The sequence below is a fragment of the Trachemys scripta genome, chromosome 6 (genome assembly GCF_013100865.1).
Source record: "Trachemys scripta elegans isolate TJP31775 chromosome 6, CAS_Tse_1.0, whole genome shotgun sequence".
Classification (NCBI taxonomy): domain Eukaryota; kingdom Metazoa; phylum Chordata; order Testudines; family Emydidae; genus Trachemys; species Trachemys scripta.
The window spans coordinates 36,438,224-36,463,190 of NC_048303.1; the positions used below are offsets into that span (position 1 = coordinate 36,438,224).

General features: G+C 41.5%; 1 protein-coding gene across 5 annotated transcripts in view; it reads left to right on the forward strand.

The window, feature by feature from the left end:
* Positions 1-24,967, forward strand: part of IPO11 (importin 11) — a 253,163-nt gene that overhangs the window by 173,764 nt on the left and 54,432 nt on the right. For all 5 annotated transcript variants that reach the window (XM_034773322.1, XM_034773326.1, XM_034773323.1 and 2 more), the window contains exon 28: positions 4,633-4,754. In XM_034773322.1, the coding sequence (XP_034629213.1) occupies positions 4,633-4,754 (122 nt within the window). The remainder of the gene's footprint in view (positions 1-4,632; positions 4,755-24,967) is intronic.

Genomic DNA, 24,967 nt, shown 5'->3' on the forward strand with positions numbered 1-24,967 from the left:
TACTTCAGTGATTGGAGCTCAGTAAATAAATTATATGTTTTTTAGGGTAGCCATTTAATATGAAATGGCATTAAATAACACATTCTGTCTAGTTGTACAGCAAATGTGGCAGTGTAATTGCATGATTCATAGATTAGGATATGGCATGTCCATGTATTTTGATGTGTGACATCAATTGTCTTTTTCTTCTCTCCTCCTACCTCGCTCCCCTTGCCCCCCTCCCCCAATAGCTACAGATAGATTTGAGGCTATTTAATATTTTCCTGTGACATTTTATCCAAAAGTACAGAATTACAGTTCTGACAGTTAAGGAAGCTGTGTGAACATTGGGCCTGGTGAAAATGGGGCTCAACACTCCCACAACTAACTGTAGCACTAGGGTTCTCAGAAGAGGTAATTATTTGTGAGAGTTAGTAATAGAATGGAGTATCCGTTTTATGCCTTCTCTTTGAGTATGCTGCCTTTGTTGGACAGCTTCTCACCTGCTAATTTGCCAAACTGTTTTGTTTTTTTCTTCAGCTTTTTCTCTTCTGTTTCTTTCACCTTTTGTCCTTAGTCTCCTTTTCCCAGTACGTACATGGTCTACAGCAGGAGTCCGCACAACCACTTTTTTGGTGGTCTCAGAGTGCAGTCAGCAACTCTTGCTGGTGACCGCTCTGACAAACCCATCTCTCTGTCCCTGCATCTCGCGGCCCTTCAGGAAGAGCCCGGCCTGGGGAAGGTGGGTCAGGAACTCACCAGATGCCTGTGGAGTCCCAGGCTCCCTGTGCTCTGGCTGGGCGGGAGCGGGGCAGCTGCTCAGGAGAGCCCCCCCCAGCGACCAAACACGGCAGCCACCTCCACTGACAAGAACTGCCTCCAGTGCTGCACACACTGGGCCCACATGTTTCCAGAGGCGCTGCCTGGAGCCCCTGAGTAGGCTGCGTGGTGCAAGACACTGATTCCTGCTGGTGGCGCCAGCGCAAATACCAACGTGGCGTATCTCACTTGCCCTCAGTAACAGCTATTCAGGAGCAACAGCTGAGTGCTGCTTCCCTCCCTCCCCCTCATCTCTGCTCATGCTGTTGTGGCCGCAAAAAAACAAATCTGTGTCCGCATTTGAGAAATGCTTCTAGAATCACATTAAGTGCTGTTCATGAGATTCTACCAGACAAACTAAATCCTCATTTGAACAATATAGTTGAATTAGTTTGAATCTGACAGCTCTCCATATTTCATACTGCCTTTTTTAAGATGGGGACAACACTGAGTCTCACTAGTTTCAAACTGCTTTACATTGTAATTCCCTAACTGGGATTTTGGTTTTCCGTCAAGCATCTGATCTGATGTGTAGAGTTCTGTTCTTTGGTAGCTCTGCACATTTTCCTTTTCTGCCAGGCAATCGGAATTTTCCTAACTGTGCTGTCCCATCAGTTTTATATTGTAATTTCTGAAAGTATTATAGCTTTGATGATAACACTTTGTTTAAAATGAATATGGATAGAATCAAGCACATATAATCACCGCCTATATTAATTACCTTCTCCTATAATGTATGGTATCTGATATTCCATACAGTCACAAAATAATGTGATGTCTATTGAAAGGCGTGTAAAAGTGGTTCCTCTATGTGAAATCAGTTTGCCAAAATTTGCTGGCAGATTTATGTACAGTAGCTCCTATACTGTTAGTAGAGTATATTCTGTGTTGCCATGCACTAAATATATTATTGCATAGAGAAAAGCTGAACTTTATTTACCCATCCACAGGGAATTTCCTGTGTTTTGATTTTTTTCATTACTATCAGCAGTCTCATTCAAAATTAAAATACTAGTGAAATATCTGAAAAAGTAAAACTCACATTTATTTCAAGAATAACACCTGGTTATATCACTGCTCTTGTTTTATCCTCAGTTTGTTTAATACTTTCAAATTATGTTTAACAACATTAACTAGTGTGAGAAAATAAGGATTATAATGGGTGCAGATTGCAGATTTAATTATGGCGTTTCAACCTGCATCTCCATAAGTGTGAATTAAAAAAACAAAAAAACGCTCTATCATACGCTAAATTAAGAACCTGATTTTTGTAGAGTTTCATTATCATGTATATTCAAGAACAAAAAAATGCAAGTCTCAACGTATACCCTACCTCACTAACACTATTCACAATATTCAGCTGATTTCAGGACACGTTTCTTCATACTCTGTATCAAAAGACTGTTTTTAAACTGCACTAGGCTCATTCTTACTTTCAGGGTAACTGTACCCTTCCTTACTTGTCTGTTCTTGATTCTTAGCATGGCACCCACCCTCTCTGCCTCCAAACATACCAGCTTTATCTCCAAATTTGTCAGCTGCTTAACCCTATCAAATGCTCTTCCTTAACTTCTGTTCCGTCAGTCTCCTCTGCCTCAAAACCTCTAAGAAGTAAGCTAATTAATGATGGATTGATTAATGGGCATATGGTGATACTTGATGATTACTACTATTGGGGGGGGAAATTGGTAATATTTGTATGTATCTAGTAATTTTGTATGTTTGATTGTGTTCCGCTCTCCCACAACTTCATGTGTCATGTGTTATTTTAGATTGTAAACTCTGTGAGTCTGCCATGTAATCTTTTGTGTTTGTACCATACCTAGCACGATGCAGCCCCAAACCCAGTTTGACCCTGTAAAGTCTGTTGTAATCATGTTTAATATGAATGATTTTCTTCCAATTCTCTCCGGCTATCTTAGTACACTTCAGACTGTACATCCTCCCCCAGGTGCTCTTAGAGTTTTGGGCTTAGTTTATAGCCATTGTATTACAAGGCCAAATATCTTCCAACTACCCCCTCGCCCCCCCCCCCCCCCACACACACACCTTCTTGACCTTCATCCACTAAAGTCGTCATGTCCCTTCACTCTTCACTTGGGCTTTTTTTGCTTACATTGCATTCAGATTAGCATCTGGGTTTATCCATCAAATGATCCATTCTCTTTGTCGGTCTCTCACCTTCCTTTTTTTCCCTTTTGGCCTGCCAGCTTGTGCTAGTTCTCTCTCGCTCCCCTGATCCTGCTTCTGTTGAAGCTAAGGGGAGTTGTTTCATTGACTTCAATAGGAATAGGAATCTTCCTTATAGTGTCAGCAATTACTCTGATTCTTGAAGATAAATGTGCATGCTAGCTCTGAAGTTGAATCACATAATCACCTCAGATTGTTAAGGAAATGGGTTTAAATATACATATACATACATACATATATATATATATATATATATACATACATATATATATATACACACACACACACACACCCACCATCCAGGTCAGTCATTTGAAAGGCAAGCACACACCTGGGTGGAATTAACATTCCAAGGAACTGTGAGAAAGCAAAATGAAAGTAGAGGATGCACTTTCCTTCTTTAAATATACTGCCCAGCAGTTGTGGTCAGCATAACTGTTTACTCTACAATTGAAAATGCATAGCTTTTCTAGTTTTTTAAGAATTTAATAATTCTTGATTTGCTTACAGTGTGGAATTATAGTATAAATTTACCATGAAACCATTGCTCAGAGGGTGAAAATATAGTGTACTTACCTAAAGTATTGCCTAGCATCCTAAAAGCTGCTTCTGTGCAGTGAGTTAATTCTTAATGGAAGAGTATGAATTCACACAGATAAATCTGAAACTTTAAACTATAGATTCTGAGTAGGAGTGGGGAGGTGATTTTACTTCTGTATATGGTATTGTTGAGACCAATACTAGAGTACGTCTGATTCTGGTGTCCACATTTTTAAAGGGATATTGAAAGATTGGAGAGGGTGCAGAAAAGAGCCACAAAAATGATACCAAGGCCCAAGAATATGCCTTACAGTGAACGACTTAGAGTTCAGTCTGCTTAGTTTATCAGAAAAGAAAATAAGAAGTGACTTGATTACAGTGTATAAGAACCTCAATGGGAGAAAAGACTGGGTACTAAAGGGCCGTTTAATTTAGATGAGAAAGGTATAACAAGAACCGAACCAATGGCTGGAAGTTGAAGTCAAGACCAATTCAAATTAGAATTAAGGCAAAGATTTTTCACAGTGAGGTAATTAATCACTAGAACAAACTACCAAAGAAAGTGGTGGTATTTCTATCTCTTGAAGTCTTGGAATCAAGATTGGATGCCTTTCTGAAAGATATGTTTGGCCAACCGCAAGTTATTAGGCTCAAAACAAGGGTAAGTGAGAGAAATTGAATGGCCTGCTTTATACAGGAAATCAGATTAGATGATCCAAATTAAGAGCTAAATTAAAATAATTGAATTTCTAATAACCTGAATGTGAATATTTCAGTTTATGTGAAACATGTCTCACTTTTACATATACACCTCTACCCCGATATAACGCTGTCCTCAGGAGCCAAAAAATCTTAACGCGTTATAGGTGAAACCGCGTTATATCGAACTTGCTTTGATCCGCCAGAGTGTGCAGCCCCGCCCCGTCCGTCCGTCCCCCACGGAACACTGCTTTACCATGTTATATCCAAATTCGTGTTATATCAAGTCGCGTTTTATAGGGGTAGAGGTGTATTCAGATAAAGGGAAATACTTGCCTACATGAAGAGTTTAACACTGTATTTGTAGACTATATGTAATACTGTGGCGGGGATTTGTTTTTGCAGTTGGACCAGCTTCTTGGTAACATGATTGAAATGTGGGTTGACCGCATGGATAATATTACCCAACCAGAAAGAAGAAAGCTTTCAGCTTTGGCATTACTTTCACTTCTGCCATCAGACAATAGGTGAGCAAAATTTAATAGATATCATTATTTGTCACTAATGTTAAAACAAATTAAAAAGATCTTGCCTGATGATTTTTAAACATTTTTAAGAATATACTGATAAATAATTTTGCTGTATCTGTTGTTAGTGACCAAAGAAATGAAAAAGCTTAATATAAAATAGTATGAAATAATTCTTCTCTTTTTTAGTTCTGCATAGCTAGTATAATTTGTCTGCTTGTTTCTTGGACAGCATTACTTGAACATATTGAATATATGAAGTAGATAATTCTACTTCAGGTTCTCCCCCAGTTTAAAACTAAAGAGTTGCTGCTTCTCTCCTCCACATTTAAGTAGTTGGATCAATCTGCTCCTTAGGCTTTTGATGTTCTCTTGTGAGTACAGTATTTGTTTGGTTTACTTCATATATAGGATTTTTTTTTCAACATGACAATGAGAAAAAAAAAATGCATGTGAAGATGTATGTGGAACCCAATAGGTGCAGCTCATTTTGCTCCTTTTTGCTCATTTTGCTCCTCTTGGGGCCTATCATGGAGAAATAAGGCATTCTAAGTAACCTTTGTCTGTGCATATGGAGGAATTGTCACCACCACATGATCTGCCAAGGACTCTGAGCCTAGGACTCAGTTTGGGAACATGGGTCCAAATCTGATTCAGCTATCCCTGTGTGTAGAGAAGAACTGTACCCCTCCATCCAAGGTTTGTAGTTATTACCACCCTAATTCTTTTTTGAACTCAGTTATACTTTCAGCCTTCACAATATCCCCTGGCAACGAGTTCCTCCGGTTGACTGTATTTTGTGTAAAAAGTACTTACCGTGTATACTCGATCATAAGCCGGTTCGTGTATAAGCCGACCACCCCAAGATGGATAAGTAAAAATGGAAAATTTTTATAACCTGTTCATAAGCCAACCCTATAATTCAGGGATCAGCAAACTTTGGCTCCCAGCCATCAGGATAAGCCACTGGTGGTCCGAGATGGTTTGTTTACCTTGAGTATCCGCAGGCACACGGAGGTAAACCTAAGTAAACAGAGTGTCCCAGCGCACCAGCTGGTTACCCTGACGGGCCGGGACAGCAACTGGTGGGGAAATTTTTTCGTGGGGAGAAGCTGGGAGTCAGAAGAGTAACCCCTGTGACCACCCCCCACATCACCCCACCCCTCGCCCGGGACCCCCACACTCTCCCCATCCCATCCCTTCCCACCTTATCTGGGGAGAGCTATGGGAGGATGTCTCTGACCTGGCTGGAGCTGCTCCGGCAGGCTGCGCAGTGGGGCCGCAGCCTGCTCCGGCAGGCCAGACCAGGCAGCATGACCGCAGCCTGCTCCGGCAGGCCAGACCAGGTGGCACGGCCACAGCCTGCTCCGGCAGGCTGGGCCAGGCGGTGCAGCCACAGTGTGCTCCAGCACCCGGGCGGTGCGGCCACAGCCTGCTCTGGGGGGCGGGACCAAGTGGCACAGCTGCAGCCTGCCAGCCCCGGACCTGCAGCTGCTTTGGAGGCTGGGCAGAGAGCAGCGTGGCTAGAAGCGGAGAGACTCTGGCCCCGCCTCTTCCCTTCTGGCTCTGCTGGCTGTGCTGCCTCTCCTTGCTCCCTCTGTTGGCGGGAGAGGCTGTGTCCCACCTCTCCCTCTCTATACCCGTTCATAAGCCGACCCCCTTCTCTGGTGCTTCCCTTTTTTACTAACAAAATTTGGCTTATGAACAAGTATATACGGTACTTAGATTTCTTTTAAACCTGCTGCCTATTAATTTCATTGGGTGACCTCTGGTTCTTATGTTATGTAAAGGGGTAAATAACACTTACTTTCTCCACACCATTCATGATTTTATGGACTGCGATCATATTCCCACTTGGTTGTCTGTTTTCTAAAATGAACAGTCCCATTCTTTTTAATCTTTTACCATGTGGAAGTTGTTCCATACTACTAGTCATTTTTGTTGCCCTTCTCTGTATCTTTTCCATTTCTTATATATCGTTTTTTGAGATGGGGCGACCAGAACTACATGTAGTATTCAAGGTGTGGGCATTCCATGGATTTATATAGTGGCATTATAATATTTACTGTCTTATTATTACATCTTTCCTAATGGTTCCTAACATTCTGTTAAGCTTTTTTGTCTGCTGCTGCTGCACAGTGAGTGGATGTTCTCAGAGAACTAGCCACAGTGGGTCCAAGATGTCTTTCTTGAACGGTAACAGTTCATTTGGCCCCCGTCATTTTGTATGTATAGTTGGGATTATGTTTTCCAATATTTTCCCATTACTTTGCCTTTATCAACACTGAATTTCCTCTGCCATTTTATTGCCCAGTCACTCAGTTTTGTGAGATCCCTTAGTAAGTCTTCGCAGGCTGCTTTGGACTTTACTAGTTTAAGTAATTTTGTATCATCTGCGAACTTTGCCACCTCACTGTTTACCCCTTTTTCCAAATTGTTTTTGAATATGTTTAACAGCACTGGTCCAAGTACAGATCCCTGGAGGACACCAGTGTTTACCTCTCTCCATTCTGAAAACTGACCGTTTGTTCCTGCCCTTTGTCTCATGTCTTTTAACCAGTTCCTGATCTTCCCTCTTATCCTATGACGTCTTGGTTTGGTAAAGAGCCTTTGGTTAGGGACCTTGTCAAAGGCTTTCTGGAATTCCAAGTACACTATATTCACCGGATCACCCTTGTCCACGTGTTTGTTTACCCCCTCAAAGAAATCTAGTAGACTGGTGCAGCATGATTTCCCTTTACAAAAGCCATGTTGACTCTTCCCCAACATATCACATTAATCTAGGTGTCTGATAATTCTGTTCTTTACTATAGTTTCAACCAATTTGCCTGGTACCAAAGTTAGGCTTATCAGCTTGTAATTGCCAGGATCGCCTCTGGAGCCTTTTAAAAAAATTATCACATTAGCTATCCTCCAGTCATCTGATACAGAAGCTGATTTAAGTGATGGGTTACATACTGCAGTATGGATCCTGGACAATGGGATGGATCTCTCAATAAATTGACCCACTCTGTTCACTCCCTCTGAAGCATCTGGAACTGGCTATTGTCCAAAGTTAGGATACTGAGCTAGTTGGACCATTGGTCTGACCCAGTATGGCCATTCTTATGTTATGTTATGTTTGTTAGAGAGTAAAGAATACTTTACAGTGCAGAATTCCATGATATGTTAATTTGAACATAGATCTCAATTTTGAAATGATTTTTCAGTTTTACACTGTACCAAATTTTAAGTTTTACAGGTGCCAAAGAATTTGCATTGACAACAAGTTGTATAGAAGTTGCCATGTGGAAAGCTGGAGATTTTGGCAGCTGGTTAGGGGGCATTTGGACTTTCAGCATCAGGAAGGAGTTGGGAGATTATTTAAGGTTTGAACATCTGTTAGGTGTTCAAAGCTTTTGGCATTAGGGAGTGAATGTTCTTCCTCTTCCATTCTCCTTTGTTGAGCAGGGCATAGCTGATTTATCTTTAGGGAGGGATGGAGGGTTGAATACTTAATATATTATTAATGAACAAAAAAAATGGAAAAACATAAATTCCTCCCCCTGCAGACCACGATAGCAACCAGCTACATCATTGCCCCTTCCTCATTATGCCCCACTGCATCCACCAGTGGTAGATAAGTACATAAACTGGGTGTTTGTTTGTTTATTTGTTCTTTTGCTAAAATGATGAACAGTGTAATAGCTGGCATTAAAATTAACACAGTTGGAATTCATAGTTATCACATATATTTAGATGAGAAAGGGCATTCACAGTTACCTGAAAAATACTGTTCAGTCTGCCTTGAGACTCAGGAAATCAGTATAGCATAGAGTTAAACTTAGTTCACAATTTTTTCCGTGAGCCCCATAATTTTTTTTGAATGCCACCAAATTCTACGGTCAGTTCTGTATCCATGAAATTTTAGAAAACAAAAGCCTTGTCATATCTCCCCAAATGGGGAGCATTTGGGTGAATAGCTCAGCTCAGGAGGGATCATTGCTTTTTTTATAATGAACAGAAGCTTATCTCCAGTCCACCAGGGCAAGGCATCTAGCCATAAGTCTGAACCAGCAGGTTGACTGCCTCAATTGCTTCTTGGGAAATGCTCTTAAAAATTTTTCAGGAGATATGCACAGAATAGAGTTTCGCATGGTGGACTTATTTGTAACCAAATTCAAAATTTAGCTGAAGAGGTTTTGTCGCAGATTCAGGTTGTTGGGAATTCTGTCAGTGAGTGGAATCCTCAATGCATGTCTTTCCTCCCTCAAAGAATCTCTGAAAGACATGAATGGAGGGAGCAAAACTTAGGTTGATTGCTTTAGACTGGTCTTGCCAGTCCTTGTACTAAGAACATTTTGAACCACAGTATCTCATTCTGCTTCCAGCTGCTCCAGATTTCCTTTTGCAAAGATTAAACCTTCCTGGTGATTCTTAAAGATGAATTACTGGTCAGCATCAGTCATAGACATGACTCCAGGGTAGATTGAAGACGAGTCTGTTGGGTCCTGTAATAGCTCCGGGGTGGGGCTCGTCCCTTCCAGGGGCGCCTGGGAGCCAGGCCGCCCCGCTACAAAACTGATAGCAGTTAGGGCCCAGACCTTTGGACAGGGACTGAGCACACAATTAGCAGTTCGGAGCTCAGGTCCTTATGCAGGGGCTGAGCACACAATTAACAGTTTAGAGCTCAGGCCCTTATGCAGGGGCTGAGCATACAATTAGCAGCTCTGGCCCTGGGTCAGGGCGGGGCAGCAAACCAATAGTCAATCAGCGGCCCAGGCCTTGTAGCAGTTTGGGTTAGCCCAGGCCCTAGGTCAGGGCGGGGCAGCCAACAAATAGTCTGTCAGAGGCCCAGGCCCCTTGGACAAGGAGGAGGAGAGACTGCCACCCGGCGTGGGGTGGCAGGGGGGAACACAGGCCCACCCACTCCACTGTGTTCCAGCCCGGGGCCCTATCCGCAGCAGTCCGTCTGCCGCGCAGTCAGTGGGGATCCTGACCGCAACACACTGACATGGGTTCGGGGTCTGCTATCCCGGGGTCTGCTATCCCCGGGCCACTTCCCATCTCCTCCTCCATGGGTACCTGTTCCTCCTGAGTTCCGTCTGGTGGGTCGCAGATCATGGGCTCCTCCGGGCCCCGAGCACCAGGTAGGTCTGTCGCTCCCTCTGGGCCCTCGGCGGGGGGAAGCTCAGCCCGCTCCTCAGGATACCGGGCTCTCGGCAGGCTCGGCCAGTCCTCCTCAGGATACCGAGCTCTCGGCAGGCTCAGGTCCGCGGGAGCTCGGGCACCAGCGTCTGTCCTCTCCCGCTGCCGGCCAGCTACTGAGCGCTGTGGCCTGGCCTTTATACTTCCCGTCCCGCCCCTTGACTTCCGGGGGCGGGGACAGGCCACGGTGGCTCCGCCCACTGTGGCGGCTGTTCTGGCTCATCGCTTCCAGGGGCGCCTGGGAGCCAGGCCGCCCCGCTGCAGGTCCCCAGTCCATTAGTTAGCAGTTTCTTTTTCATACCATTAGAGAAATTGGCTGTCTACCCTAGCAAATGATTATGTGCTTGGAGGATCAGTTTAGTGTTATGAAGATTTGCCTACTTTCCTTGAATCTGTTGACTCATATTTTTCTTTCTTTGGGCAGCCCTCAAGATAGTGTTCCTAGTAAGGAATTACCGTAGCCTGGTATCTGGGGAATTAGCAGCTCTGTTTTGTAAATTCTTTTATTGCTTTTGCTTAGGTAAAATTATTTTTAGAACAAGGTCTGGGATATTCATTTAACATTTGTTTGGCCTAATCCCAATTCCGCTGTTTCCCAATATTTCCCTTTTAAAGCAAAAAACAAAATAAAGTTGATATTTATTGAATTTACTTAGAGCTTTAAAGTTTTGTCTTTCAGCATAACTCAAGAAATCTGATTCCCTTATGTGTAATCTAATGTTTTAAGAATTGACAAAAAGCCTGTCACTCATCATTAGCTAATGGGATATAGTCTTGTATCAAGCAGTGTTATTAGGCTAAAGGGGGTCATTTCGCTCCTTGCTGTGAGCTCACATTCTGCCAGAGGGCTGCTTAAATATATGGTAATTCTGTTTCAGTTATAATGATGTTTCTTACTCTGACTTGGTACATTATCCATAGGCATTAACATACTGACTCAAACTTCTCTTCAGATCCAGCATTCAGAAGAAGAGATTTGAGTGCAGTAGTACATATCAACACAGTGTAGTCACTTTCAGCTGATCTTGCCTGTCCCAGGTGTGATGGTTTACTATAAAATGTGCTTTTTATTATATGATAATTTAATGTTGGGTATTCATTATAACTTAAGACAGACAAAATGTACTTTTGAAATGTGTGTTTTACACTATATCATACTGATTGTGTGTTGACAGTATGGGGGTCTTCTACACAATATAGGGTGACCAGACAGCAAATGTGAAAAATCGGGACAGGGGATGGGGGGTAATAGGAGCCTATATAAAAAAAATACCCTAAAATCGGGACATCTGGCCACCCTAACACAATAACATGTTCTATGCTGAATGTTGTTTGAGGAGAAAAGGTGCATTATCTAAAAGGGGGGAAAAAACTTATAGGATTAAATGATGAGGGTTCCAAACTATAGTATTATTTTTGACCATGGGACAGATGAACTTCAGCGTATTTTTGAAAACTAGAAAGCTGCTTGTTATTGAAGACGGGAAAATTGTAGAAAATATAAAAGTGTCTGAGTAAACCTCAAATGAAGGATTCTCTTTACTTTTGGGGAATACTTTCCAATTTTTTTTTCTCTCCATCTCCAAAAGTTGGGCTACTTCTTAAGTTAACATTTTCATTTTTCAGTTGTTTACCTGAGACATAGTTGCAACAGTACAGTATGGAAAGTATACATGGTTTGCACATAGCCCTGTTTTCTCCTAGAAATCTTCCTTCCAAATATTAATGGGGCTCAGCCCTACTTAACTTGAAAATATTGGGCCTATACCTAAATAGCCTTATTCATATGAATAACACCATTTAAATCAATAGGATTATTCATTCAAGTAAGGATGGGCTTGCAGGATGATATTAATGAGATGAGGCACACAGTATTCACGCCAGCAAGCAATGATCTTTCAACTTTCTGCAATTATATATTTGTGATTCCCATAATGTATTCATTTCAGGATATACTAGCTATAACATTTGAGTTTATTACACCATTAACTTTAAAATCTTATAAATGTAGTGAGCAAATGACAAGTTCATTTTGGGGGGTTTCCAAGTCATTGTTGCAAGAAAAAGATACTGAGGAATTCTATCCTTGAGTAAAACTTCAGTCATTAGCAGGCATATTAATTTAATTTATGTCACAGGTACAAAATCAGATCATCATAAAATTTCACAATTTTCCTATATGACACCTAGTAAGATTGCCTGGTCCAAAATACCCTCTCAAAGAGAGTCAGTTGGGCTATGAAAACCACCGCTCAAATAACTGCCCTACCACTATTGAAGATTATAGTCCTATACATCTTCTGCAGTTATGGGAACTTATACTTCATGTACTCAGTACACAGATCTGTAACTTGCATTAAAAGAAAGGCCTTCCAAATTTATTAGTCATTCAAGTGCAAGTTAAGTTGGAAATTTTTAAACAAAACTCTTTTGAGTTATCCAAGCACATGCACGCACAGAAAGAGTAAGTAAGTTTTCCCCCCTAAAGATTTCCCAGTTGACTTGATGCTTCAGCCATGTGACAAGTTGGGTTTGATCTGTCTTTGTGTTTCTTAATGTGGAGAACACCAGACTAATCCAGAATGAGGAGGAGGGACTGAAGGAGAGGAATGGCACAGGAGAGATGGAGAAAACAGCGTGACTTTTGTTTCCTTCCCTTTCTGCCTTCTGAACTGCTTAGTTTTGCTTTGGCTTTTTGTACATGCTTTTCCTGGCATGCTTTTCTAGTCTGTGGCCCTTTTAATCTGTAAGAGACTAGCAGCTGCAGATTTAAAGTCACCATTTTGCTTGTGCTTGCTGCAGACTTTGCCTCCTTTCCATCCAGATGGAAAATATTTTTGTTCCTTGCTGTATTTTCCCCTGGTATTCATTTCCTCTAATTGCTGAGGAAGCATCTACAACATGTAGGCAGTGTATTGCATTCAGAAGGATCCCAAACCATTCTGAAGAGTACATAGATTGTATTATTCAGTTTAAAAATTAATATCCTTCACAGTTTGGTTTAAAAATGTATGGTGGATTTAAGAAGCAAAATTGTTTTCAGAACCCAAAAGTTTCAGGGACTGGGTGAGAGAGCCTTACCACAACAATGGCATGAGATTTCTTACATTTCAACCTCCTAAAAAATATTACAGTATTCCTTTGTTGAAAGCTTGTAGGTAAAGTGTCAGCACCAGTGAAGGATTCTAGAGTGGCTAAGGTTTAACACCACTTTATGGTTTTAGTTCATATTGGTCTACATTTAGTCTCTGTTTATGTATTATAAAATCTTTCTAGGCAATGTCAATCAGAGCCATATGCAGCATAGTAGGTAAGATCTAAGTGTCTTTAATAACAATAATAGCACTATATATAACATTGTGTGCGTGTAGTACTTCAATCCAGCATCCTGTTTATCTTCTGAAGTACAGCTGCACATTGTGCTATAGTCTTTAGAAGCTCATAGTTTAAAAAAAAAAAAATCTTTCCTGGTTAGTATGCTACAAAACATTTCCATGTAGCAGCAATTTCCTCTTTTTACTTGTTTTCCTCAAACTGAACAGTGTCCAACTATCTGTGTTTGCCTTCTTAAATTATGTAAAACTTCATGTATTTGACTGACTTATACTACATTATTTTATTTCTCTTCCTCGTTCTGTGCTCTTACTTACTACTTAGAAACCTCACTTTTAGTTACACCTTTCAATCCACATAAATATTTTAAAAATAATCTCCTGTATTCTGCTGTCGGTTATTGTGGTTATAACCTACCTTTTAAAAATAAAATATATATATAGGCAAATCATAAAATGTTTGTTATAGGTAACATGCAAATAAAAATATAAATGCAGACATATAAATGTAAATAGATTTAAAAGTATATATTGAACTAAGCTAAGAGGTCTTTCAAAACGTTAGTAAACTAAACTCTAGCCTTTTTCCTCTCCTTTTGCAAATTTTATATCAGAGACCAACTTTAAAAGCCTCTTGTAGCAGGATGCTCTGTCAGGAGGAGCTCTGTACTGTCTTGCTGTTAGTAAAGGGTGGCGGCTACTGCTGTTCAGAGGCTGTGGAGTCTTTTTGTCTGTGTTTTGAGTAAGGCTATGATTATGTCATGGAAGTCACGGAATCCATGACTTCCAAAGACCTCAGTGACATTTTCTGCCCTGGGGCTGGAACTGACAGGCTGCGCAGCTCTCAGCCACTGCTGGGGGTGGGCCCCCAGCAGCTCCTAGCCCCTAGGCAGCAGGAGGACCCCACAGTTCCCAGCCCCTGTGGGGGGCAGGGGGACCCCCCTGTTCCCAGCCCCCGTGGGTGGTAGGGGGATCCCAGAGCACCCACTCCCTGCGAGCGATGGGTCATTCCCCCGCAGCTGCCCTGCCGCGGCAGGCACTGAGGAGGCCCCGCAGCCGCCCAGCCACGGCAGGTGGCAGAGGGCCCCACCCATCCCCCACAACAGCCCATCTTTGGCTGGCGGCAAGGGGACCCCACAGCTTCTCAATTGCCATGGGTGGTGAGGGGACCACAGGTGAGTAAAATCATGGCTCTTGTCCTATAACCCCCAGTAGGGATGGTGAAAGAGTGTCGCTGTCCTAGCGGTTGCTTCCACAGGTTGTGTGCTAAGGGAACATGGGCCAGAGAAGTACCTGTTACACCTTTTCATCAGAAGCAGTGTGTACTTGCCTTGTGCCACCCCAATTCTTGCCATTGTGGACTCATGCCTGTTCTTCCTCTTTGCTCCCTTTGTGACACTAGCCTCCAGCAGTCCTTATATTTCCTGAGGGCAGTGTCTTAAGAGTGTGCCCCTTCCCCTCTGCATACCTACACGGAGCTAGACAGAATTTTATTTCATGTCTGTTTTGTCATGTCAAAATGTAAATATCATTATTTTTTTAAGTGTCTTTGTCAGCATGTTAACAATTTAAAACCTTTTTAATTCTTGTTATTAATCCAATGAGAGGAGCTATTTTACATTATTTACTAATTCATTTTAGTTATGAGTGCAATCCTGAGTTGCCTGACTGTTAACCAAGTTTAAAGATAAGTAGTTGTGGGGTGGAAAGTTTTAAATGGCTGAGTGCCATGTAATTTTATCCCAAAATTACTGCAAATCTAATCCAGAGTAACAAGAAACGATAGGCCATGTATTCCTGGAAAGAAGACTGTCTCTAAATATTGGTAAACATAGAAATATTGGGATTTCATTAGTATTCATTTATTGGCCTGTTTTAGGACAACTCCTTAGGTGATTTCTTTTAAGGCCAGGTCTACACTAGAATATTAGATCAGTTTTAACTGTGTCATTCTGGAATGTGAACAATCCACACCCCCTGAGCAGTGTAGGTAAACTGACCTTATCCTCAGTAAAAAGAATGAGGAGTACTTGTGGCACCTTAGAGATTAACAAATTTATTTGAGCATAAGCTTTTGTGGGCTAAAACCCACTTCATCGGATGCATGCAGTGGAAAATATATATAGACAGAGAACATGAAAAAATGGGTGTTGCCGTACCAACTGTAACAAGGGTAATTAATTAAGATGAGCTATTATCCTCAGCATAGACAGTGCTAGGTCAATGCAAGACCACTTCTTTGACATACCTTAGGGAACACCACAATTAAAACTAAGGAAAATTATCAAAATTATTAACCATGTAATATATTATTATTAAAGAAACGAAAAGAAAACAAATAAAACACCACAAAACAGAACACAAATGAAAAACAATGATTACTTCTGGTACAGTCTCTTATGTATGTCTCTCTGTGGAGAGCTTTCAACAGAGATTACACCTTTGAGAGAGACATGCCTCTGGAGCATTTTTCTCTTGGTAAGTTAAAACCACTGCTATAGTGCTTCATGCTAGACGCTGCCTATGTCGACAGGAGGAGTTCTCCTATAAGTGTAGGTAATCCACCTCCCTGAGAGGTGGGAGATAGGTCAATGAAACCCCTGTGATTAAAATAGTGGGAGTCACATTGTTGAGTTGCCGTTAAGAAATGGTAGGGCAGCTCTTAATTGTTTTTTGTTGTTGTTGTTGTTTCTCTAGACTAGATATTTTTACTAATTTGGGGATAAAATTATTTGGTGCTCAACCATTTCAAACTACCCCTTTCCACCTCTACCCTACCCATAGTGCACTATGTTTAAGTCGAACCATGATTCTACATTTGTTAGATTTACTGGTTAAAATATTACAATTAAGAATGAAGTTTTCCTTTCACTCTTATATATCTGTTCATCTTGATGTTTGTGTTATAGCTACAAAGGCTTGGAGCTTATTTGAGTGATTAATGAAATGGTTTCAAACATACACTCATGCATTGATACAACTGTGAGAGTTTGTCAATACAATTTGATATTATTCATATAAACAGAAAGATATTGTGTTTTCTTCTGTTGAATTTTCTTTTATGTGGAAATTATACCTTGTTTGTTTCTTTACGTATCTTTTTAAGGTTTTTTTCAAAGATAATTGCACAGAAATAGACAGATAATCATAAAAGCATGCCTTTGGTTCCAGTTGTAAATATGGATTTCTTTCAGAAACATTTCTCTAAACCAAATTATTTATCTTTGTCTTCAAAGCTGTAAGTTTTCTGACATCTTGCACTTTTATCATAAGATTGAAGTTCTCTTTGAAACTAGGTCTTTCCTCCAGATTTAGAATTCTTCGTTCTGTTGCTTTGTGGTCTGAAAGCACCTCTAGAAGATGACATTTCAACTTTAGCACCCAGTATTAATTGTTTTAGACAAAGTTCATCTTTTAAAAGGGACTTGCATTTCAGCAAAATGTAGTTTCTTGTATTAGTGATTGTAATTCCTTATTCAATTTCTATTTCTTCAAAGCTATCATTGCAATTTCATAGATGGGAAAGTTTAAAAAAAATGTTTTTGGTGTAATTTCAAATTGTTAAAGATTAAACATGCAGTATGTCTTTCTGCATTCGAAAGCAAAGGGATGGAAACAGCACACTGATTCTGCTTTCATTATTCTTCTTAACATCACCATTAGTTCTTTAAGTAGTTCTTCTAGAAGTCTTTTGATCCTTATCGTGGTGATTTTTTGTTGTTGTTGTTTGTTTGTTTGTTCTAATAGTAGAATTGAGGGCAATTTTAAAAGTTAAAATTGAATATGTCAAGAGATAGAAATACTCAGAAATCATGTAGAATTTTACAGCTTCATAGTAGTATGTAAGCATCTAATTTGAAAATTAATTAAAATTAATTCTTATAAATAAAAGAAATATGAAGCTGTTCATTTAGTATTTCTATTGTACTTTTAGTGGTGTTTGCCCATTTTTGTACTATTCTAATGAAAAAGTAACATCTGAGCCATGTGTCTAATACCTGTCCTCTTTATATTGAAAGTAATAAAGTGGAAATTTTGCTAAATGAATAAATAAAAAACATGATAAGTAAGTGACAGTTAGTGACTGAATTGATCATATGGCATGCTTCAAGGCAATAGGAGGTGGTTAAAATAAATTAGGTGCATAATCTCTGTAAGAGAATATAAAATAATTGTGATACAATTTGCAGATGACAGAAAAAATGGTGGAGTGATAAATAATGGTGGAGACAGGTTAGTTATACAGGCTGACCTAGATAACTTGGTAAGGTGGGCTTATTTGAACAACATAAGTGTTAACACAGACAAATGTATTGTCATGTATCTGGGAACAAAAATTCAGGACTCACTGATAAGATGGGGAACTGTATCCTGGAAAGCAGTGACTCTGAAAAGGACTTAGGGGTCAAGGTTGATAACTAGTTGATTATTAATTTCCATTGTGATTCAGTAGCTAAGGAGGAAAACACAGTCCTTAGATATATAAACAGGAATATTGATTAGGAGTAGGAAGGTGGTATTACTTTTGTATATGGCATTAGTGAGACCCTTACTGGAATACTGTGTCCTTCAAAAAGGATGCTGACAAATGTTGCACAAGACATGGAGGCATAGCCCTTCACTGTGCATTGCTGTGCTCTGGACCAATACCCATTGGGTTGCAGTGACCTCAAACTGGACCCTCTTTAAACTCACTAACCACACTAGAATCTGCCAAAGTTGTAATTTAACACCTCCACCCCACAAACCAGACCTCCTTGATGCTGGATTGAAAGTGAAAAGCCATACAGCAGTTTTATCATATGGGAAATAGCTCTTACAGATCCCAAAACTAGTGATCAGTGTAGACCCGGACCTCCAATGTAATCAGCAACTAATTAAAGGGTGAAAAGGATGGAGCAGAAACGGAGCCCGAAATGGCAACTTGCCTTGGCAGTAAACCGAACAATCTCCCATGGACTCCATTACCACCCGCACTGTCCAGGGGCAACAGTAATGAGCAGGTCCGATGCAGCAAGCAGTACCCTACCCCACATTCTGCAGCACAAGGAAAAGGGGAAAGAGAAGCAGCTCCATATACAAACTAAAGGCAAGTGGGAGGGTGAGAAGGAATTAAAAGGCACATGTAGAGCACTCCTTAATTGCTCCTGGTTGAGATCCCCTACCCCTCATTCACCTGAAGGAGTCTTCACTGTTCCGAGCCCCATCAAAGATGCACCCCAGCTATCAGGGAGACCATCTGAGGTCTGGAAAACATTCCTTATTTTGAGAAACTGTAAAGTTCAGTCTATTTATTTATCCAAGAGAAGGTTGAGAGGTGACTTCATCACAGTCTACAAGTACCTATAAAACCTAGGTGGTATTTTTGTTATTAAATAGAGAAGAGTCTTCTGGTAGTAGACAGCTCTTTAGTCCAACATAGTGAGATCCAGTGGTGAGAAGCTGAAGTTAGACAAAATCAGATTAGAAATAAGATGGAAATTTTTAGCAGGGAGGGAAAATAACCTTTGGACAATTTATTTTGGAATTGTGGTAAATTCTACATCACGTGAAGTCTTGAAATTAAGACTGGATATTGTTTTAAAAGATGTGCTGTAGCTCAGCCAGAAATTATAAGCTTGATGCAGAAATTATTGAGTGAGGTTCTTTGGCCTTTGTTATACAGGATGTCAGACTAGATTATCATTATGGTCTCTTCTGGCGTTAAAATTTATTAATCCATAAACTCTTTTAAAATTGTCCTCTATCTGAATAGAAGCATTTTCACAAACAGGTCTATAAACACATTTCAATTAAACTCTCTGGTGAGATTTACCTTAATTTGGAATAGCCATTGACTTTTAATTCGTAATATTATGTAAGGTATTGCTTAATAAGAAATATGCAATTGCTTTTATTCATTTTCACTGTTTCATGATAACTTAAATATATTGCAGAAATTTCACTACATTTCTGTGTGGACTGTAATATGCCATATTATTAATTAGGAGTTTAATATCCTATTATGTCTCTGTCTGACCTAGTTTGAAGTCCTGTCTACACACACACAAACCAAAATAGCAAATAGTGTAAACTAAAAATGATTTAGATATTTCAGTCCAAGTCTTTGTGTGGACACTCTTATTTTTGGAATAAAACTGGCTTAAGTCAATTTAGCTAAAATTGGTAAGAAAGTGTGTCCAAACCCTGACTGGTATTGAAATAACTCAGCTGGTTTTAGGAACCCAATTTAGCTAAATCAATACATGTTTCTATATAGCCTAGCTCTGATTTATTTGCATGTTAATGGTTTGACTTCTAATTTTTTTTCTCTTAAATTCTGATGGCCAGCTTTTATAGTAGGAAGGGCGGCACTGGCTACTTCTGCAAACCTTAGGCTCATGATTCAGCGTTTACATTAGCAGGTCCAGGTTCCCAACAGGACTCTTCTCTGCACACTGTTATGGAGAAAATAGACATTTCCCACCAGATGTTTCACTGCTAATTGTTAACTTGGGAAATAAATGTGCTATTGTGAGTGCTATGATTAGCACTGGCAGTGCCAACAAAGCAACAGTCATCACTGAATGAAGGTGCGTTGATCTATAATCTCAGAAATCTTGAACAAATATTTTTGTGCACTCCCCTGAGGACTTCATAAAAGTGGTTTGAAGAGCTCTGTTTCTGTAGTTGGTTACTGATCCTAGAAAACTAGCCTCCTTAGAACTCGCTTAAGAAATCTTCCATTCTCCTTCTTCAGTATTGCTTGTGCAGATCCCCTTCTGTCATGTACCAAGCCTCAGGGAACAGGAGTTGTTAAACGCAACTAATCCAGCTTAGAATACCTTGGTGCATCTGAACTATGGCACTGAGACCACCTGAGGTAGAGTAAGACTTAATGGGACTGTAGAAGGTTCGTGCCAGGGCTCGGCCCTCCTGAGCAGGAGGGGAGCCACACCGACTCACTACCGGTGGAACAAACAAACAGTTAGTTCAGGGGCTCAGGCCCTCAGGCAGGGGCTGAGCAAACAAACAGTTAGGGGGCTCAGGCCCTTTGGTGCAGGGGCTGAGCAACAATACAACAGTTAATTCAGGGCTCAAGCCCTTTGGTGCAGGGGCTGAGCAACAAACAGTTAGGGGGCTCAGGCCCTTTGGTGCAGGGGCTGAGCAACAATATAATGGTCAGGCTAGGCCCAAGGCCCTATACCTGAGCGTTGGGTGAGGGGGAAGCCTGCCACCCGTGAGTGGGGTGGCGGGAGGGACGCAGGCCCACCCACTCCACTGTGTCCCAGCCCGGGGCCCTAGCAGCAGCTGCTGCGAGTCAGTGGGGTATCCTGACCGAAACACACTGACATCGGCTCGTATGTGTCTGCAGCCTGACCAGGGTCGGCTACCCCCGGGCTACTTCCAGGTTCCCCCTCAGGGCCTACCTCGTCCGTGGCACCGGGCCCAGTCCAGTCCATCAGCATGGGTTCCTCCCGGCCGGGGATTGGTGGCAGGTCCGGCATCTACTCGGGGAAGTCCGGTGTGGACTCAAGCGGCTCCTCCTGGTAACAGCAGGGGCAGAAGGGCCCTGGTGGCATCTCGCCTTCGGGGTTGGTGTGGGGGAGTTCCAACGGCTCCTCCCAATGACAGGAGCGGACGGGCTCCGGTGGTTCCTCCTCGTAGTGGGCTCGGAGCAGCTCCGGCCAGTTAGGGCCATGGCCTCAGAGGTCTCCCGGCCGCGAGCTTCCCGCCACACGTCTGCTCCCTGCAGTGGCTGGGGCCTCACTGAGCTCTGGCGGCCAGCTTTTATACTTCCTGTCCCGCCCCTTGACTTCCGGGGGGCGGGAACAGGTGGCAGAGGCTCCGCCCACTTGGGTGTTTGTAAGGGCACTCCCTCTGCTGGGCAGGAGGGGAGCCACACCGACTCACTACAGGGACTTACATCCAAATCAAACAAAGGCCTCCCACCCTCCCTCGAGAAATTTAAAATACTTGCATAGGGCTGGCATTGAAGTAAAACATACATGTACTTGTAAACCTGGCACATTTGGCATGGAAGTCACTGAGACAGTAAACGTGGAATACTACAATGCCGTGTTTACAGTCACTTTTCACAGTAATATCACACTCCCCTCCCCCCCACCCAAATTGTATATGATCATGTATTGCCCTCAGAGAGATCTGCTTGAAACAGTCGCTCTAAGAACTGTAAACTAACATATTCATCTCTATGGGCTATTACCTCGAAGACCCATAGCTCTTTAGGGTCCTCCCCAAACCACTTCAAAATATGATTCTTTATGGTAGTTGATGAGAGCATCAGGTCCAGCTCATCCACCAAAGCAGCCAGGCTGTCAATACTAGGAGGGCTACCTCCTGCCTTGCCAATTCCCCCCACCCCCGGTGTGGAGAGGAGGTCACTGCTGTGTCTTGGGAGTAGAGGAGACTTGTTCCTTGGCTTGCCTCCCTCAGAGGGAGAGGAGGTCCTGTGTCACCATCACTTCAAGTTCGGGGGGAGGGGGGCAGGCGCAGGGCTGCAGGGAGGCCCACATCATGGTGTGTCAACAGGGCCCTGAGTGCAGGAATTGTGTTCATTTTACAGAGCTAAGCATACTGTTAGCACTTAGCAAACAATTAACAGCATCAGTGCTACTTACAATATATAGTGGTTACAAAATAGCATTTCATTAATAATTTGAGATGCTTGTAATTATTTTCTGGGTTTAATCAGAAAGAAAATACACAGTAATCTGTCGTTAATTATTTTAAAATAGAAAATCAAGACTCATTTCAATGATATTACAGGTACTGTAAAGACTTACTAAAATAATATAACGCTTAATTTTTTCTTCGTTTTGTATTTATTATTTTTAGTGCAGACTTTGTATGAATTCTGCTAATCTGAAACCCCCTACTCCTCCCCCGGGTCAACAAATTATTTATTTATATATTTTTCTTGTTGTCTGTACAGAAAGGTATGTTGCTTAAAAACCAATTAAGTCTATACGTATTTCAATTTGTGTGCTGTATAACATTTTAAAAAGTGTTCATGACTCTGTCCACTCCTGGTTCTCCTCCTACTTATCTAATTGCTTATTCAGTGTGTCCTCTAGAGTTCTTCCTCATCCCCCTTCAACTTTCCATGAGAGTTCCATGGGGCTCTGTCCACTTCTCTTCTCCCTCTACACCTTATTTCTGTAATATCATCTGCAAACATAAATTCAACTACCTTCTCTGTGCTGCCAACTCACCAATCTGCCTTTTTGCTCCAAACGAAAACCTTGGCCTGTCTCTCTGACATCTCCTTGTGGAGGTCTAGCTGTCATATCAAGCCCAACATGGCTAAAGCAGAGCTCTTAATATTACTCCCCCTAAGCCCTTCCTGCTACCTCCTATCTCAGTCAGTGTGGACAACACCACCATCCTGCCTGACACAAAGGGCCTGTAATCTGAGTGTGACCTTTGACTCAAACCCCTCTCTAGATCTTCACATCCAGGCTGTGTCTAAATCTTGCAGATTCTTTCTGCATAACATCGCTAACATAAAACCTTTCATATCCATTCACACAACTAAAACTCTCCTCCAGGTACTTATCTTGCATCAGGATTACTGCAACATCCTTCTTTAGGGCTTTGACAATTGCAACCTTGCCCTGCTCATATGCATTCAGAATGCTGCTGCAAAGATCAGTCTTCTACTCATCTCTTTGACCATGTCACCTCTCTATTTGCATCCTCCCACTGGCTTCCACTCTATCACATCTAATATAACCTACTTGGATTCACTTTCAAGGCCTCTCACAGACTATCCCCACCCTACTTAATGAGGTGTCAACTCCTGCCTCCGGTTGGCCTATGATGCCAACATTTGTCACTCACTTGTTAAATCTTCAACCAGGAACCTTCATGCTTTCTGCCATGCTGCTACTTGTGCTTGTGAGGAGCTTCCTGTAAAAATCTGCAAAATTACCTTATTCTCTTCCTCCAGATCGCTCCATAAAACTCTCTGCCAGGATGCCTACCAAAATCCTGACAAAAGCTAGGCTGCTGGTGTGGTGAGACCCGCTGCCTAGCACGTTGACCTATATAGTGTCATTGTTTCCTTGTACCCCCTCCATCTGTCTCTCTATACATCTATCATCTATTGTTTTATACTTGGATTGTAAGCTCTTTGGTGCAGAAGACTGTCTTTTTGTTCTGTGTTTGTACAACACCTAGCACAATGGGATCCTGGTAACTAGGGCTCCCAAATAACAACAATAACAATAATTAATTAGCAACCTCAACTAAAATGTCCCTTGAGACATGGGATGTTAATGTGGGCCTGATAAAACTGATGAAAGGTTCTTTTGAACTACTCAGATCCTGTAAAATTAAGTATTTTATAGAATCAGAGGTTGAGAGTTCATCAAGTGCACTCCCTGATACTGAGGCAGGACCAAGAAAACCTAGACCATCCTTTGCCCAACCTGTTCTTAAAAATCTCTAATAATGGGATTTTCACAACCTCCTTTGGAAGACTTTTCCAGAAGATAACTACCCTTATAGTTAGAAAGTTTTTCCTAGTATCCAACCTAAATCTCCCTTACTACAGATGAAGCCCATTACGTCTTGTCCTATCTTCAGTGGGCATGGAGAGCAATTGTTCACTGTCCTCCTTATAACAGCACTTAACATAACACATTTAAAAACTATCAAGTCAGTCTGTTCCCCCATTCCCCCCCCCAAAAAAATCTTCTTTTCTGAAGACTAACCATGTTGTTTTTAACCTTTCAGCACAGGTCAGCTTTTCTAAATCTTTTATCATTTTTGTTGCTGTCCTTTGGACTCTCTCCAGTTTGCCCACATCTTTCCTAAAGTATGGCGGCAAGATTTGTACACAGTACTTCAGGGCCTCATCAAGTAGGTCTCATCAAGTAGAGTGGGACAATCACCTCCCATGTTTTTCATACGACACTCTTGCAAATAGCCCCCAAAATGATATTAGCCTTTTTCGCAACTGCATCACATTCTTGACTCATATTCAATTCATGATCTACTATAGCCCCAGATTCTTTTCAGCAGGACTACCACCTAACCTGTTATTTTCCATCTTGTAGTTGTGCTTTTAATTTTTTTTCCTAAGTGAAACACTGTGCACTTGTTTTTGTTGAATTTCATCCTGTTGAATTCAGACCAATTCTCCAATTTGTCACAGTCATTTTGACTTCTAATCCTGTCTCCCAATGTGCTTGCAACCCCTCCCAGCTTAGTATCATTTGCATATTTTATAAGCAGACTTTCCGTTCCATTATCCAATAATTCATGAAAATATTGAATATTTCCAGACCGAAGACTGATCCCTATGGGACTCCACTAGATACACTCTCCCAGTTAGGGTATTTCAAACAGTTGTGCACCCACCTAATAGTAATTTCATCTAGATTACATTTCCCTTGTTTACTTATGAGACTGTCATGTGGGTCTATTTCAATAGCCTTACATGAAAGATGATATTCCTGGAGACAGCTTGCAGAGTGAGCAGATTTCAAGTTCTGGCAACTTTTATCCAACTTATCTAAATTTTACCAGGAGATGTCAGGGCTTCAGAAACATCCAAGATTCCTCTCCAAGAGGGAGTTCCACCTTAATGATCCTATTATCTTATAAACATTTTTCCCATCCTGATGAGATCATTCTCCACATGCTCAATATTAAAAGATCTTTGGCGTTGTATTTGGAACAGTTTTT